The sequence below is a fragment of the Chrysemys picta genome, chromosome 12 (genome assembly GCF_011386835.1).
Source record: "Chrysemys picta bellii isolate R12L10 chromosome 12, ASM1138683v2, whole genome shotgun sequence".
Lineage (NCBI taxonomy): Eukaryota > Metazoa > Chordata > Testudines > Emydidae > Chrysemys > Chrysemys picta.
In genome coordinates, this window is record NC_088802.1 from 3,110,969 (window position 1) to 3,128,343 (window position 17,375).

General features: G+C 60.9%; 2 protein-coding genes across 3 annotated transcripts; one reads left to right on the forward strand and one right to left on the reverse strand.

Moving 5' to 3' along the window:
- The first annotated feature begins 2,204 nt into the window (after nucleotides 1-2,204).
- LOC101946577 (TNF receptor-associated factor 2-like) lies at nucleotides 2,205-10,684 on the forward strand. Of its 2 annotated transcripts, none has more exons than XM_065564108.1 (7): nucleotides 2,205-2,332; nucleotides 4,083-4,315; nucleotides 4,925-5,045; nucleotides 7,523-7,783; nucleotides 8,389-8,566; nucleotides 9,483-9,631; nucleotides 9,752-10,684. In XM_065564108.1, the coding sequence occupies exons 2-7, from the start codon at nucleotides 4,104-4,106 to the stop codon at nucleotides 9,971-9,973; spliced, it is 1,143 nt and encodes a 380-aa protein (XP_065420180.1). In that variant the 5' UTR covers nucleotides 2,205-2,332; nucleotides 4,083-4,103; the 3' UTR covers nucleotides 9,974-10,684. The 2 variants fall into 2 exon arrangements, with proteins under 2 accessions (XP_065420180.1, XP_065420181.1); XM_065564109.1 differs by having other exon boundaries at nucleotides 7,526-7,783.
- Nucleotides 10,685-10,927: 243 nt separating this feature from the next.
- LOC101946295 (N(G),N(G)-dimethylarginine dimethylaminohydrolase 1) lies at nucleotides 10,928-17,375 on the reverse strand. Its single transcript, XM_065564110.1, has 6 exons — nucleotides 16,884-17,375; nucleotides 14,774-14,873; nucleotides 14,319-14,392; nucleotides 13,932-14,051; nucleotides 13,071-13,214; nucleotides 10,928-12,174 (listed from the first exon to the last, which is right to left on the reverse strand). Exons 1-6 carry the CDS (start codon nucleotides 17,181-17,183, stop codon nucleotides 12,058-12,060), a joined length of 855 nt encoding a protein of 284 aa, XP_065420182.1. The 5' UTR covers nucleotides 17,184-17,375; the 3' UTR covers nucleotides 10,928-12,057.

Genomic DNA, 17,375 nt, shown 5'->3' on the forward strand with positions numbered 1-17,375 from the left:
TGGAAACTTTGTATCAGAGCCTCATGTAGAAACTTTGTGTCAGGCCTTGGTATAACGTTATAGCCCCTAAGGATCGTTAAAGTAAAAGGAAAATGTCTTTTTGCCAGGAGTAGAACAAGATCTTCCCCCCACTCTTAATCAATTGCCCTGTTGAATGACTGAGGTGCGGATGAGGAAGGCGGGAGGCAGCACCTCCAGACAGCCACAACCCTTGGAGCGGGGCTGGGAGCCAGACCCAAGGACAATAAAACGTGTCCAGTGGGCTCACTGAAGAAGATCAGACATACCGACGGCCTCGGGGGTTGGAAGCGAGCACCTTCTTTTGAGACACCCTCTTTGAACAGCATTGGGACAACACTCAAAAGAAAGCAGCACAAAGGACCAATGGACACAGACACAGAGTTTGAATCTGGTATAGATTTGCATAAGAGGAAAGCTGCTATAAAAGTGAGGTGTCTTGCAGAGGACCCCGGGTCTCGTCTTGTCAACATGGGAGCATCGATCCGGATCGGCAGAAGCCCGGCTCCACCCCCTCCCCCATCTAACTCACCTGGCCAGTGAAGTTAAGGGGAGCAACTAATTGGTAACAACAACAAGACGGAGTGTGTTTGTGTATGTTTGTGTGTGTGTGAGTGCATGAGTGTAATTTTTCTATCATATGCATATGATACAGAGTTAATGAATACATGTATTACTAATAAATGTGGCGTTCTGCCTTATTCCCCCTGAAAAGATCCTGTGCAGTACTTTAAGTACAACATTCGCACACAGCCGGCAGACACACACACACACACACACACACATACACACACACCGCTGGCAGGGACGCGTGCACACACACACACACACACACAGACCCAGCAGGGACACACACACACACACACAAACAGACCCGGCAGGGACACACACACACACACACACCCCGCTGGCAGGGACGCGCACACGCACACACACACACACACAGACCCAGCAGGGACACACACACACACACACACACACAGACCCGGCAGGGACAGACACACACAGCTGGCAGGGACACACACACACACACACATACACACAGCTGGCAGGGACACCCGCGCACACACACACACATAGAGAGACCCGTCAGGGACACACAAACACACACACACAGCCGGCAGGGACACACACACACAGTTGGCAGGGGGACACACACACACAGACCCAGCAGGGACACACACACAGACCCGGCAGGGACAGAAACACACAGCCAGCAGGGACAGACACACACAGCCAGCAGGGACACACACACACACACACACACAGCTGGCAGGGACACATACACACACACACAGACCCAGCAGGGACGGACACACACACACACACAGCTGGCAGGGACACACACACGTGCACACACAGACCCAGCAGGGACACACACACACACACACACACACACACACACAGACCCAGCTGGCAGGGACACACACACAGAGACCCGGCAGGGACAGACACACACAGCCGGCAGGGACACACACACAGAGCTGGCAGGGACACACACACACACACACATCTGGCAGGGACACACGCACACACACACACACACACACACACACAGAGACCCGGCAGGGACACACATACACACACACAGACCCGGTAGGGACATACACACAAAGACCCAGCAGGGACACACACACACACACACACACACACACACACAGCTGGCAGGGACACATACACACACACACAGACCCAGCAGGGATGGACACACACACACAGCTGGCAGGGACACACACACGTGTACACACAGACCCAGCAGGGACACACACACACACACACACACAGACCCAGCTGGCAGGGACACACACACACACACACAGAGACCCGGCAGGGACAGACACACACAGCCGGCAGGGACACACACACACACACACACACACACACACACAGCTGGCAGAGACACATACACACACACACAGACCCAGCAGGGACGGACACACACACACACACAGCTGGCAGGGACACACACACGTGCACACACAGATCCAGCAGGGACACACACACACACACACACACACAGCCGACAGGGACACACACACACAGAGCTGGCAGGGACACACGCGCGCACACACACACACACACACAGACCCGGCAGGGACACACACACACGCCCCCCCACCCCGTGAGGGCTCCTTTCTCGGCTGGCAGGGGGCGGCCATGTCCGGGGGGGGGTCCCAGTGACGTCACTGGAATTCCCTGCGGGGGGGGGAGAGAAAATTTCCGCGCGCGGCCGGTACGTCACTGGGGCCGGCGCGGGGCGCAGCCAGACGGACGCGGCCGGGGCACCAGACACACGGACGGGCTGGATCGGGCGGTGAGCGACCCCGGGGCCGTGCCGGGCCGGCGGAGGGTGCAGGGAGCGGGGGGCATGTGGGGCTGGATGGGCAGAGGGCGAGCGGAGAGACGGGGCTGGCCCGAGGGAGGGGGCTGTGGGACTGGCTGGGGAAGGGGGGGGCTGTGGGGCGGGAGGGTGAAGAGATCTGTGGAGCCGGGGGGGCGGATGGGGGCTCTGGGGCTGGCTGGGGGGAAGAGAGGGGGACGGATGGGGTGGATGGTGGGAAGGGGGGGTCTGTGGGGCTGGCTGGGGGAAGGGTGGAGAACAGATGGGGGGGGTCTGTGGGAGAGAGGGTGGAGATGGGAGGTCTGTGGGGCTGGCTGGGGAAGGGTGGGGGACAGATGGGGGGGCTGTGGGCTGACTGGGGGAAGGGTGGGGGACAGATGGGGGGATCTGTGGGGCGGGAGGGTGGGGATAGGGGGGATCTGTGGGGCTGGCTGGAGGGAGGGTGCGGGACAGATGGGGAGGCTGTGGGCAGGCTGGGGGAAGGGTGGGGGACAGATGGGGGGATCTGTGGGGCGGGAGGGTGGGGATAGGGGGGTCTGTGGGGCTGGCTGGGGGAAGGGGGGCAGATGGAGGGTCTGTGGGGCTGGCTGGGGAAGGGTGGGGGATCTGTGGGGCGGGAGGGTGGGGATGGGGGGTCTGTGGGGCTGGCTGGGGAAGGGGGGCAGATGGAGGGTCTGTGGGGCTGGCTGGGGGAAGGGTGGGGGACAGATGGGGGGGTCTGTGGGTCTGGCTGGGGAAAGGGGGGCAGATGGAGGGTCTGTGGGGCTGGCTGGGGGAAGGATGGGGGACAGATGGGGGGATCTGTGGGGCGGGAGGGTGGGCATAGGGGGGTCTGCGGGACTGGCTGGGGGAAGGGTGGGGGACTGATGGGGGGGATCTGTGGGACGGGAGGCTGGGGATAGGGGGGTCTGCGGGGCTGGCTGGGGGAAGGATGGGGGACAGATGGGGGGTCTGTGAGGCTGGCTGGGGGAAGGGTGGGGGACAGATGGGGGATCTGTGGGGCGGGAGGGTGGGGATAGGGGGTCTGTGGGGCTGGCTGGGGGAAGGGTGGGGGACAGATGGGGGGATCTGTGGGTCTAGCTGGGGAAAGGGGGGCAGATGGAGGGTCTGTGGGCCTGGCTGGAGGAAGGATGGGGGACAGATGGGGGGGTCTGTGGGGCGGGAGGGTGGGGATAGGGGGGTCTGCGGGGCTGGCTGGGGGAAGGATGGGGGACAGATGGGGGGTCTGTGAGGCTGGCTGGGGGAAGGATGGGGGACAGATGGGGGGATCTGTGGGGCTGGCTGGAGGGAGAGTGGGGGGCTGTGGGGCGGCGCGGCGCCCCCAGGGGAAAGGCCCCGGCCGGGGCGGGGGATCCCCGCGGGTCTCTCCGGGAACCCCTGGGGAATCCCCCGTGGGGGCCTCGGGCCTCGTGGACCCGGGGATTGAATGAATGGACAGGAAAAGTTCCGGCCTCCCAGCCAATCAGAGCGCGGAGGAGGGTCTAGCCCCTCGCTACTCAGCCAATCAGCACAGGGACAGAGTTAAAACGGAGACACCAGTGTCTCTGAGCCAATCAGAGCCTGGGGAATGGGAAATACCACCGCTCCTAGCCAGTCAGCTCTGGGAGTGGGATATACCACTGCCTCTCAACCAATCAGCTCTGAGCAGGGGCAGGAGGGCGCGCCGGCTCTCGGCCAATCAGCACCGTGTAACCCCTTCCTGTCCGGCTCTTTCTCCCCGCAGGCATCCCCTCCCCCCACCGAGATGAGTTCAATGATCTTCAGCCCCTGGGGCAGCGCCAAGCTGGTCCCGGCTCCCAGCCCCGCCCCGCAGGGGGAGCCCGAGGGGTCCGCAGGGGGGGCGCCCGGAGCCGCCGAGGGGAGAGCCCCGTGCGACTGGTGCGAGCAGCTGGAGTTTGGGCAGAGGCGGGACTGCGGGCACCACGTCTGCCAGCAGTGCGAGGGGGACTCGGAGAGGTGAGGGGCAGGGGCACGGCAGGGAGCGGGGCGGGAGGCACTGGGAGGGGCTGGGCTGCACCGCGGGGAGTGGGGCGGGAGGCACCGCGGGGGAGTGGAGTGGGAGGCACCAGGGGGGGCTGGGCTGCACCGCGGGGGAGTGGAGTGGGAGGCACCAGGGGGGGGCTGGGCTGCACCGCGGGGGAGTGGGGCGGGAGGCACCGGGGGGGGGGCTGGGCTGCACCGCGGGGAGTGGGGCGGGAGGCACCAGGGGGGCTGGGCTGCACCGCAGGGGAGTGGAGTGGGAGGCACCGGGGGGGCTGGGCTGCACTGCGGGGGAGTGGGGCGGGAGGCACCGGGGGGGGCTGGGCTGCACCGCGGGGAGTGGGGCGGGAGGCACCGGGGGGGGGCTGGGCTGCACCGCGGGGGAGTGGGGTGGGAGGCACCGGGGGGGGGCTGGGCTGCACCGCGGGGAGTGGGGTGGGAGGCACCGGGGGGGGGCTGGGCTGCACCGCGGGGAGCAGGGCGGGAGGCACCGGGGGGGCTGGGCTGCAGGGGGGCAGCAGGGGGCGCTCTCCCGTGCCAGGCAGTGCTGATACCCTCACACCTGTTCTCTCCTGGGCTTTGCAGTGCCGGGCTCCTGTACTGTGTTCAGTGTTTGCAGGACCGGGAAACGCAGCTGCTCAAGGACGTGGACCGGGTACGTGGAGCTGTGGGGGATGATTCCAAATTCAACCCCAGCCTGGCTCAGGTGAGTGAGGGAACGGGTCTGTCCCCTCTAGGGGGCACCAGCTCCCATCCGACCCCAGGGCGGGGACTGGCTGGCTCAGGGGGGCGGGGCAAGGGGCCTTTCCCCTCTAGGGAGCGCCTTGGAGCTCCTCTAACCATTCCCCCCACCCCAGTCCCGGGGCCCGGCCTCCCCCAGACACACACCACCCCGTGTCCCTGGAGGAGCTGGTTTCTTGACCGTACGGCGCCCTGAGCTGCCATGTGCGGGTAAGTCCGCAGGCAGGCAGAAGGACGCGTGGCGCTAGTGCTCGGGAAAATCTAGTCCCCCCCCCCCCCTCAAAGCACTGTCCTAGCCCGAGGCGGATGGAGATTTGGGGACTAGTATTTCATAGAATATCAGGGTTGGAGGGGACCTCAGGAGGTCATCTTGTCCAACCCCCTGCTCAAAGCGGAACCAATCCCCAACTAAATCATCCCAGCCAGGGCTTTGTCAAGCCTGACCTTAAAAACCACTAAGGAAGGAGATTCCACCACCTCCCTAGGGAACCCATTCCAGTGCTTCACCACCCTCCTCATCAAATTTTTTTTCCTAATATCCAACCTAAACCTCCCCCACTGCAACTTGAGACCATTACTCCTTGTTCTGTCATCTGCTACCACTGAGAACAGTCTAGATCCATCCTCTTTGGAACCCCCTTTCAGGTAGTTGAAAGCAGCTATCAAATCCCCCTCATTCTTCTCTTCTGCAGACTAAACAATCCTAGTTCTCTCAGCCTCTCCTCATAAGTCATATGCTCCAGCCCCCTAATCATTTTTGTTGCCCTCTGCTGGACTCTTTCCAATTTTTCTACATCCTTCTTGTAGTGTGGGGCCAAAACTGGACCCAGGACTCCAGATGAGGCCTCACCAATGTCGAATAGAGGGGAACGATCGCGTCCCTCGATCTGCTGGCAATGCCCCTACTTATACGGCCCAAAATGCCGTTAGCCTTCTTGGCAACAAGGGCACACTGTTGACTCATATCCAGCTTCTCGTCCACTGTGACCCCTAGGTCCTTTTCTCCAGAACTGCTGCCTAGCCATTCGGTCCCTAGTCTCTAACAGTGAATGGGATTCTTCCATCCTAAGTGCAGGACTCTGCACTTGTCCTTGTTGAACCTCATCAGGTTTTTTTTTTGGCCCAATCCTCTAATTTGTCTAGGTCCCTCTGTATCCGATCCCTACCCTCCAGCGTATCTACCACGCCTCCCAGTTTAGTGTCATCTGCAAACTTGCTGAGAGTGCAGTCCACGCTATCCTCCAGATCATTAATGAAGATATTGAACAAAACCGTCCCAGGACCGACCCCTGGGACACTCCGCTTGAAACCGGCTGCCAACTAGACATGGAGCCGTTGATCACTACCCATTGAGCCCAACAATCTAGCCAGCTTTCTATCCACCTTCTAGTCCATTCATCCAGCCCATACTTCTTTAACTTGGCGGCAAGAATACTGTGGGAGACCGTATCAAAAGCTTTGCTAAAATCAAGGAATAACACATCCACTGCTTTCCCCTCATCCACAGAGCCAGTTATCTCCTCAGAGAAGGCAATTAGGTTAGTCAGGCATGACTTGCCCTTGGTGAATCCATGCTGACTGTTCCTGATCACTTTCCTCTCCTCTAAGTGCCTCAGAATTGATTCCTTCTGGACCTGTTCCACGATTTTCCCAGGGACTGAGGTGAGGCTGACTGGCCTGTAGTTCCCCGGATCCTCCTTCTTCCCTTTTTTAAAGATGGGCACTACATTAGCCTTCTTCTAGTCATCCGGGACCTCCCCCGATCGCCATGAGTTTTCAAAGATAATGGCTAATGGCTCTGCAATCACATCCGCCAACTCCTTTAGCACCCTCGGATGCAGCGCATCCAGCCCCATGGACTTGTGCTCGTCCAGTTTTTCTAAATAGTCCTGAACCACATCTTTCTCCACAGAGGGCTGGTCACCTTCTCCCCATGCTGTACTGCCCAGTGCAGCAATCTGGGAGCTGACCTTGTTCATGAAGACAGAGGCAAAAAATGTATTGAGTACATGAGCTTTTTCCACATTCTCGGTCACTAGGTTGCCTCCCTCATTCAGTAAGGGGCCCACACTTTCCTTGATTTTCTTCTTGTTGCTAACATACTTGAAGAAACCCTTCTTGTTACTCTTAACATCTCTTGCTAGCTGCAACTCCAAGTGTGATTTGGCCTTCCTGATTTCACTCCTGCATGCCTGAGCAATATTTTTATACTCCTCCCTGGTCATTTGTCCAATCTTCCACTTCTTGTAAGCTTCTTTTTTGCGTTTAAGGTCAGCAAGGGTTTCACTGTGAAGCCAAGCTGGTCGCCTGCCATATTTACTGTTCTTTCTTTTTCCAGGGGCACTGTGGGGCAGGGAGCAGGGCGGGAGGCTCAGCAGGGGGCGCTGGCCCCACGGCAGTACTGGGGGGCCCGTGGGCTCAGCTCTCTCCTCTCACTCCTAGCAGGTGCACATGGTGGAGGAGAGCGAGTCCCTGCCGGGCCCGTCCCACCGGTGCCTCGTGGTGCAGGGGCCGCAGGAGGCCCGGGGGCGGCTGGACCAGCGGCTGGCCGAGGTGGAGGCTCAGCAGAAGACCTTGCAGAACATCGTGACGGTGCTGAGCCGGGAGATGGGCCGGCGCGAGGGGGCCAGAGGCTCGGCCAACAGGGGCTCGTCCAACGTCCTGGGGGAAGCCATGGCCCGCATCCTGTACCTGGAGGAGAAGGTCAGCGCTTGCCCCACAGCTGCGGGGAGGGGGGTCAGAGCCCCACTTGCCAGCTCACTGTTGACCTCTCCGATTTGGCCCCTGCTCCCAGAGTTGACCTATGACCCTGGCTTGGACCAAGGATTTGACGTTCGAGTCATGATCCCTGAGATTCAGCCTCCGGCCCCATGGTTTAGCCATGAACTTTCAGGGTTGACCTACTCCACTGCTCTCGACTTTGACCTCTGACCCCTCATCTTAGTCCCATGGTTGCCCCAAGAGCTTTCAGAGTTGACCCGGGAGTTCTCACCTTTGACCCCTTGCCTTGGACCCGTGGTTGGCCCATGTGCTCTCAACTTTGACCTCTGACCCCTACCATTCGATCCAGGGTCCAAAAGTAGACCAAAGACCTTTCAGAGTTGCCCTACAACGTCCCCTATTGGCTACCACCTTTCTCCCCCGTGGTTCAGCTTGGGCCCATGAAGCCTGAACCTTGACCCTTGACCGTAGCCACATTGTCCTATCTCCTCCCTTGTGGTATATTGCCCCCCGCCCATGAGCATCCCAGCCACTGACTTGACCCCAGACCTCAACTCCCGCCAACTTCTCCGTCCCCTTCCTTCCAGGTGGCCAAGCAGGACACGCTCCTGGCCCTCAAGGACGTGATGATCAGCAACCTAGGGGCCCGGGTCGAGGCCCTCGAGCACACCTCCTACAACGGGCAATTTCTCTGGAGGCTCCCTGACGTGAGGCGAAAGATGCAGCAAGCCCTGTCCAAACAGACACCTGCCATCTACTCTGCCCGTGAGTGCCATTGCCAGGGAGCAGAAGGAAATCCCCCAGCATGCACCACACCTTGGCCACAGCAATATCTTGTGGCAGAGAGTTCCCCAGCCCAACAGCATGTGTGGGTCAGTGCAAGGGATAGTAAATCCCACAGAATGCACTTCAACAGGGATGCATCACCCTGGAGGATATCCTGGCTGTGCTAATATCCAGCAGCAGGGAGTTCCACAGGTTCACGCCAGCCTACAGCAAGGAAAACAGCGGTGGATGTTCAGAAATCCTCCGCAATGCTCTCCACGGAGGCAACATGCCTTCTGGGAATATTTTAGATACATAAAGATCCAATAGCAGACAGTCCTGCAGGCAAAACACCAAGACCAGATGGCGATGTTGAGGTCTGTGACCCTATAATGCCCCTCACCAGACAGCAAAGCCCCACAACTGGAATGTCCTCAGCACAATGATTTCCTGTTGTGGGGAGTTCCAGAGGTTAACAGTGGGCAGAGTATAGCCTAAATCCCACATAATGCACCACAACGGGTATTATCCCCCAGAACACTTTGCGCATGGTGAAATCTAGTGGCAGGTAGTTCCACAGGTGAACACTATTCAAAGTCATTAGCTCTACGGCAGACAACCAGGCAACAGTGGTAGGAAGTAATAAATCCCCTGTGATGTGTCAGTCTGCCTGTAACAGCCCTCGGCACAACAATGTCACAGGGCCTGGAGTCCCACAGGTTAACAGTGTCCCCAGGTCAGTGCACTTAGCGGAACATGGGGGAGGGAAGCAGAAATTCCCCCACCACGCAATTGTTTCCGGTGAAATAGCTTGGTGGGGTAATATCATGGGGCAGGAGTTCCACAGGTACAGGCGTTTGTCAGTGGGAGAGGCAGATATCACTCATCTCTCTCTCTCTATCTCTGCCTCCGTCAGCCTTTTACACCGCCCGCTATGGCTATAAACTCTGCCTCAAGATTTACCTCAACGGGGACGGCACCGGAGCTGGGACGCACATCTCTCTCTTCTTGGTGCTGATGAGGGGCGAATACGATTTCTGGCTCAACTGGCCTTTCCATCTCAAGGTGAGAGGGGCCTGGGACGCAGGGCCTTTCCCCTCTAGGGGGCGCTGGCTCCCATCCAGCCCCAGGGCATGCGCCCGGCTGGACCTCTAACGACCTTTAATCTTTCAATCTGCTCCCCAGGTCTCCTTGACGCTCCTGGATCAAGTCGGCAAGCGTCACTTCTCGCACGCTTTCCAGCCGTCGCCAACCTCCTCTTCCTTCCAGCGGCCCGTGAGCAAGTACAACATAGCCAGCGGCGTCCCCGAATTCTTCCCCCTGTACCAGCTCCACGCCCCGGGAGCCACCTACATCCACGAGGACACCTTAGCCTTCGAGGCCGTGATCGGCGACACCAACCTCTAGGGTGTGGCAGTTCGCCCTGCGGCCCACAGGACTGGGGCTTGGGCCTCGCTCGGGTCTAGAGACATAGCCGACAGCTTGGACTCCCAGGTTGGCGTCTTTCAAGATGGCCGCCCGCACTGCCTCTCCCCTGCCAAGCTTTCGCCCAAGGTGGCCTCCCACAACACATCTCCCCCCCAAGCCTTCGCTCAAGATGGCCACCCACAGCAGCCGTCCACCACGCATCTCCCCCCAACCAAGCCTTCACCCAAGATGGCTGCCAACACGTCGCTTCCCCTCCGATGGCTTCATTGAAGAAGCTGGCCATGAAAAATGGAGGCTGACCCTTCTTGGTAACCACCATGGAAGAGGTTTTCGAGACAAGATGACCCTTAAGTCTCTTCCAAGATAGCCACCCATGAATATGTTCTACTTCCTTTGAAAGCTTGGTCCGAGACTGTGACCACACCTCAGAGACCAGCTGCACTGCCATTCCTGGGGGGCTTGTTCACCAGCTCTTATTTTCGTAGACCCTACACAAAGTCATACTGAACGCGACCTCAGGAGCAACGTGCCAAGCAGCTCTGGGCTTTTCAGGAGTCCGATGATCCCGCTGGGACGGGGAACAGGATGGCTTGAAACGGGGCATTTTTGTATTCAATACCCCAAAGCAGATTGGAATATTTAAGAGGGAAAATATTTGTAACTAAATTAAACTCTTATTTATTTAGTTGATATTAAATCTATTTATGGATCGCAACAGCTGCTCTCCAGGGTTGGCATTTTGCGCTGCCCCCCTTCCCCCCCACCCACCCAAAAATAAACTTAAAGTGGGTCTAGTGGAGAGAATTGAAATTGAAGTGTGATGTTTCCCCTCTAGGGGATGCTGGCTGCTGGGGGGGAGGGGGGACTGGCTGGCTAAGGGGGTAGGCAATGGGGTATGGGTGCCCCCTAATTGAGACATAACTCAGAGGGAGCTAAATTGGTTCAATTCTTTATTGTGTCAAGGATCTCAGAGGCAGTGAGAAGCCAAACACCCCCTCCCTCTGGATCAACACCCTGGCTCTGCCCTAGGGGGCGCTCCTACTCCACATCACAGGGGGCTCCTAGAAGCCCCCCTAACTACTCTAACACACACACACACACACAAGGCACCCCTGTCTTTGGGGGGGCAGTCACCCTTACATAGCTAAAGGTCTGGGATCCCCAGCTGCCCCACAGCAGACCTATCCAGCCTGGTATCCCAGTGCTGCCACCAATTATCAGCCCCAAGGACCCACAGTTGTTACAGCTAACAGGGGAAGGGGTCGTGCTATGGGGGTGTGGCAGTGGGGAGCAAGTTGTGTTTCAAGGGGGTGAGAGGAGTTACCCCCAAAACACCAGCACCATAGATTAGTGGATGAATGGCGGGGGGGCAGCAGGGGGGCTGGAAGATCCTAAGTGAAATGCCCCCCCTAATTCAGGGATCTCAGGTATCGGGGTCCTCCAATGCCCTGGCTTCAATATTGGGGTCCCCATTGTGTGGTATAACATGCTGGTGTCCCCCAAACCTCCCCCCCATGGTGACATGATAAATCAGGGTCCCCAAACCCTCCACTATCCCAGCCGGACATAGCTAGGTTCCCCAAACGGGGATGGGCTCTAAGACCTCCCTCCCCAGGCCACCTACTAAGTATAGATTGGTTGCACCCACTGTTGCCTCTCCCAGAGAAGGAACCAAGGGACCCCAATAATTTGGGGGGCCCCACCCAATGGGCCTTCCACCCTCTCCTGCTAATGGGGTGCCCAGACCCCCTGCTCTCCACCTCCCAAGAAGGCAGGACCCCATTATTTTCAGGGTCCACAACACGTGATGTGGGAGGTTCCAAATATGCCCCCGGGCTGGGTCTCAGGGGAGGCTTCTGGGGGATCGGGGGACCCCACTTTCCAGGCAGGTGGGGGGGCAATAGGGGGAAGGGTGATTGCCACTTCCCAGATGGGGGGCAGCAAGTTGAGGGGCGCCCTGAGGTTTGGGGGTGCAGGGCATAGGCTGGGTAAGACATGGGGCATACAGGGAGGATGGGGGGGTCAGGGGCTCCCCCACGTAGCTGGGGGGCGAGCTGGAGGCACTAGCGGTCGAGCTTCTTGTTGATGAGAAGGGAGCAGGAGCTGAGGGCTCCCCCCAGCTTGGCAACCTCGCTGCAGGCGGCGGGGATCAGGGTGAGGTCGGACAGCTTCTGGAACGGCTGCGGGGAGACACACAGGTCAGAACAGGGGAGCAAGGCATTGTGGGTAAGGAGGAGCTATTTCCATGCCACTCCCTTTGCATTGACAGCCCCACCCACTCCTAGCCCCGCCCTCCCACCGCAAACCCCGCCTCCAGATTGCCAAGCCCTGCCCCCATTCACTCCATACCACTGATCCCTGATCCACCACCCACCCACTCCTAGCCCCGCCCTCAGTTCCGCATGCCCCGCCCTCCTACCCCAAACTCCGCCCCCAGGTCTCCAAATTCCAGATCACCCATGTCCCGCCCCATCCATTCCTAGCCCCACCCCCAGTTCCGCATGCCCCGCCCTCCTATCCCAACCACCACCCCCAGGTCTCCAAATTCCAGATGGCCCATGCCTCGCCCCATCCACTCCTAGCCCCGCCCCCACCTACTCCTAACTTTGTCCCCAGGACCCAGTCAAATTCCCATGCCCACTCCTACCCCAAACTCCGCCCCCAAATCCCCCTCCCCCACTTACTCCTAGCCCTGCCCCTAGAGCCCCATGCCACGCCTGCACTCACTCCTAGCCACGCCCCCACCCACCTCAAGCCTTGCCCCAGACTCAACTCCCCTCCCCCATGAACCCTACCCAGTCCAACCCCGAGCCCAGCCCAAGAAAGCCCCACCCCTTGCCTCACCCCCTCCCAGCCTGCAGCTGCAAACTCCACCCCCAACCACCACCACCCCAAAACCCTGCCCCCACCCTTGCTACAGGCCTAAGCCCCACCCCCATCCAAGCCCCACCAAAGGACCCCCAAACCACCCCCCATCCACCCCCCACAGGGCCTTAAAGCAGCCCATGAGCCCTCCATTCAACAAAGCCTTTAGCCCCGCCCCCAGTGCCCAATAGCTCCGCCCCCACCCCCTCACCTGTAGGCTGTTGGGGAACTCCTCGGGGCTGCGGTGGAGCAGGGCGCTGCCCTTGGGCCCCAGGCGTACGTAGATGCAGTTCCCGGCAGGGTCGTCCGGCACCGTCAGTGTGTCATAGTGGTGATCGGTCAGCTGCTCCATGGTCTGGTGGCGGGGGGGAACGGGGGTGAGAGCAGGGCCTGGCGTCCCCCCTCCGCCACACAGTCCTTAGATCAGTGCCCTGAGCCCACCCAGCCCGGTCCCCACCGCTACCACCACCACTCAGACCCCTGGACCCACCCAGTCCGGTATCCTACTCCTGCCACCACAGCTCAGCCCCCCTGGGCCCACCCAGCCCGGTATCCTACTGCTGCCACCACAGCTCAGCCCCCCTGGACCCACCCAGCCCGGTATCCTACTGCTGCCACCACAGCTCAGCCCCCCTAGGCCCACCCAGACTGCTATCCTAGCGCTGCCACCACTGCTCCACCCCCTGGACCCACCCAGCCCGGTATCCTAGCGCTACCACCACAGCTCAGCCCCCTGGGCCCACCCAGTCCGGTATCCTACTCCTGCCACCACAGCTCAGCCCCCCCCGGGCCCACCCAGCCCGGTATCCTAGCGCTGCCACTACAGCTCCGCCCCCTGGGCCCACCCAGTCCGGTATCCTACTCCTGCCACCACAGCTCAGCCCTCCCTGGACCCACCCAGCCCGGTATCCTAGCGCTGCCACCACTGCTCCACCCCCTGGACCCACCCAGCCCGGTATCCTACTACTGCCACCACTGCTCCGCCCCCTGGACCCACCCAGCCCAGTATCCTACTCCTGCCACCACAGCTCAGACCCCCCGGGCCCACCCAGCCCGGTATAGGCTCCGTTACCCTCATGGCTTTCTTGGCAGCCTCACTGCTTCCGATGACGACTGTGTCCGGTCCAGCCATGCTACAGAAACTCTTCAGATGGGAGGAGCCCGCCACGGGGACCGTAGAGACAGCAAAATCCTGGCACCCGGGGAAGGGTGAGAAAAAAAAAGAGCCTGGATCCCAGCTCTGCCGGTGCCCCTCACTCCCGACCCGCAGCCCCCTGCCAGCCCAGCTCTGCCGGTGCCCCTCACTCCCGACCCGCAGCCCCCTGCCAGCCCAGCCCTGCCCCCCAGCTCTGCCGGTGCCCCTCACTCCCGACCCGCAGCCCTGGGAAAAGGGAGAGTTGCGGGGTGGGAGCCAGGACGCCTGGGTTCTATCCCTGACCCTGCCAAAATTCCAGCTCACCCGAAAAGCATCCGCCACCGCCTCCGCCCCTCGGTGATTGGTCCATTTGGAGATGCCCACAAAGAACTCTCGACCTGTAAGGAGACAGGAAGGGGCAGGACAAGACTCATTAACCCTCGAGATGCTAGGGCCAAATTAGCTCCCGTTCCTTTGGCTTCACTCCGATGCACCCAAGCTGGAGCTGGCCCCTCGCGTGCCCCATCAGAACCACCTCCCTTTGCCCCCTCCCCAACCTCCCAGTGCAGTCGGGAATTGATCAATGCCCTTTAAATGAAGGCAGGAGCGGGGCGGGGCAGGGAGCCAGGACTCCTGGGTTCTATCCCCAGCTCTGGGAAATGAACAAGGACTAGGGGGTTACAGGAAGGCAGTTTGCGCCACACCGCCCCCTGCTGGTTCACACCCAGGGTACACACCATGGCTACTTGCCCTCCCGCCGCCAGGGGTGGGGCACTCACCTGTGAAGAGCACGTCGCTGCCGTCCAAGGTGGCCCCGTCATCCGTCACCTCCACCACCCGCATCTTCAGCTCCTCCAGGACCTTCTTGATGCTACTGATCTGGATCGGGCCCCCCCACCCCCAACAACAGAAATTAACTCTTTCAGGGGATTCCCCTACACTCCCCACATTCCACTGGCCCGTCCCTTAGCAACCCCATGAGACGAACTACCAGACAGATTTCAGGGCCTACACTCAAGGAGAGAGAGATTGGAGGGTTCCAAAATGGCCACCAAAACCCCCTTGCCGGCACCCCCCAGTTGAAACCCTTGTCCTCCCCAACCAACCCTGCCAACATGTGTTCTTTGATCCCATCCAATGGCTCCCAATCTAGGCCTCTGGCACCACTACTATGAGGTAGGCTTCAGCGGCCTACACCCAACACCAATCAGAGATTGTGGGGGTTCAGAAAGTCAACATCCCTTCTTCCACGTCCGACCTACCCCGCCCGTGTGCACCCTCATCCCGTGGCATTCAGCTCGCGCGTCCAGAGTTGCTACTACCAGGCAAGGTTCAGCACCGCGGGCTGGGCTCAGGAGGGTGGGAAATGGGACATTGGGTTTTTCCCCCTCTAGGGGGCGCCTGCTCCCATTTGGCCCCAGGGCAGGGACTGGCTGCTCCGGGGGGCAGGGAATGGGGCAGGGGCCTGTCCCCTCTAGAGGACTTCCACGAGGCCCAGGGAAAATCAGCCCCGGCCGTCCCATGGACTAGGAGCCGCTCCAGCCACTGCCGTGACATTTCGCCAGTTCGCTGCCTCGTCCACTGGGATGAGCTAAAGAAAACGTGGCCCTCGAGTCCTCGGCAGCCCATCCAGCCGCTTTGCACGTTATTGCCACTGGGGGGGGCACAACCGCCCCCCACCAACTCGCTCAGCCAGGGCCGGAGGGAACCCAAGAGACGGGGACACAAAGCGGATGGGGGGCGGGGGGGGAGACCGTGCCGGGAAAGCCCCTGGGTCTGGGCCGTGTTTGGAGAAACCTCCCTGGGGCTTCTCCGAAAATAGACAGAGCTGAGCCAGGGTTTATCCAGCCAGGAATTCAGGGAACAGAGCCCGGGACTGGAGTAGCCAAGAGCTCCCCCCGCCACTCCCCCTGCCCCGCTCCCCACAGCGCCCCCTGCTGGGAGAGGCCAGGGCTGAAGTAGCCGGGAGCTCCCCCAACACCCCCCCCCCCCCCCGTGTTTCTGGTAAAGGGTCGTTAGCGTGGCTGAGAACAAATTGATAACGAATTATGTTAATGTTGGTCTTCAGCCAACAAGGTCCACACCGATCCCAGCCTAAGAGCTGTTCATCAGAATCAAAATGTAGGGGGCGCCGGCTCCCACCTGGCCCCAGGGCAGGGACTGGCTGGCTCAGGGGGGCGGGCAATGGGACACAGGGCCTGTCCCCTCTAGGGGGCGCTGGCTCCCCCCCGGCCCCAGGGCAGGGACTGGCTGGCTCAGGGGGGCAGGGAATGGGGCAGGTGTTTGTCCCCTCTAGGGGGCGCTGGCTCCCCCCCGGCCCCAGGGCAGGGACTGGCTGGCTCAGGGGGGCAGGGAATGGGGTCTGGGGCCTGTCTCCTCTAGGGGGCGCCGGCTCCCACCCGGCCCCAGGGCAGGGACTGGCTGGCTCAGGGGGGCGGGCAATGGGACACTGGGCCTGTCCCCTCTAGGGGGCGCTGGCTCCCCCCGGCCCCAGGGCAGGGACTGGCTGCGGAGGGGCGGGGGTTCCCGAAAGGTCTCGGGAGGCGTAAGGGAGGGGTTTGCATCACCGATGAGGTCATGCTGGGATGAGCAGTTGCCTCGGTAACTAGGGTCAGGTGGCCAACTCTCCTCTCCAGAATGGGGGGGGGGGGGGTAGGACTAGTCCCAGGGTCTCCCTGGGGGAAGCAGATGGAGAATTAGCCTCCTCCCCACCCCTGCTACAATAACTGATGGCTTAACGAATGGAGCACTGGCACTGCTAGACCCTGCTCCCCTCCCAGAGCTGGGGAGAGAACCCAGGAGTCCTGGCTCCTAGCCCACCCCCTGCTCTAACCACCAGCCCCCACTCCCCTCCCAGAGCCGGGGAAGGAACCCAGGTGTCCTGGTTACCTCTCCCCGCCGCGTTGGCTCCCAGGGCCGGGTGACGAGCGCCGTATCGCCCTGGATCACGGCCGCGTCCTCCACCAGCACGGAGCAGGGCAGCCCCTCGTCGGCCACCAACTCGATCACCTGCAGCCCCAGCTTCTGCCGAAGAATCCCGGTGTAGACCCCGTACTGCCGGTGCGCCTTGGCCAGGTCCACCGGCTCGGCCGGGCCCGCCCCATCCCCGGCAGGCCGGGCACCCAGCGAGTCCGGGACGCTGCGGACGATGGCGTGGGTGTATCTGCCGAAGGAGGAGGGACCAGCCATGGCTGGGAGCTCACCCCTGCCCCAAGCGGGGCAATGTCCACGCCAGGCGCAGAGACCGATCGATCCCCGCACGGGTCTCCAATCGGCCGGCGGATCTCCCCTCTCACTGGCCGATCAACGACTCCTGATCACTCGACCAAAGGCAGATCCCTCGGGTTCTCCCTGAAACCGACCAGTTTCCCACTCAATGAG

Bases quoted from the DNA above. Each gene is read 5' to 3' on its own strand.
- LOC101946577 (XM_065564108.1), top strand. From the start codon at position 4,104: ATGAGTTCAATGATCTTCAGCCCCTGGGGCAGCGCCAAGCTGGTCCCG. The intron at 7,784-8,388 runs GTCAGCGCTTGC...CCTTCCTTCCAG, and splicing joins TCCTGTACCTGGAGGAGAAG to GTGGCCAAGCAGGACACGCT. The intron at 9,632-9,751 runs GTGAGAGGGGCC...TCTGCTCCCCAG, and splicing joins ACTGGCCTTTCCATCTCAAG to GTCTCCTTGACGCTCCTGGA.
- LOC101946295 (XM_065564110.1), bottom strand. From the start codon at position 17,183: ATGGCTGGTCCCTCCTCCTTCGGCAGATACACCCACGCCATCGTCCGC. The intron at 14,393-14,773 runs GTGAGTGCCCCA...GTCTCCTTACAG, and splicing joins CAGCGACGTGCTCTTCACAG to GTCGAGAGTTCTTTGTGGGC. The intron at 14,052-14,318 runs GTGAGCTGGAAT...CCCGGGTGCCAG, and splicing joins CGGTGGCGGATGCTTTTCGG to GATTTTGCTGTCTCTACGGT.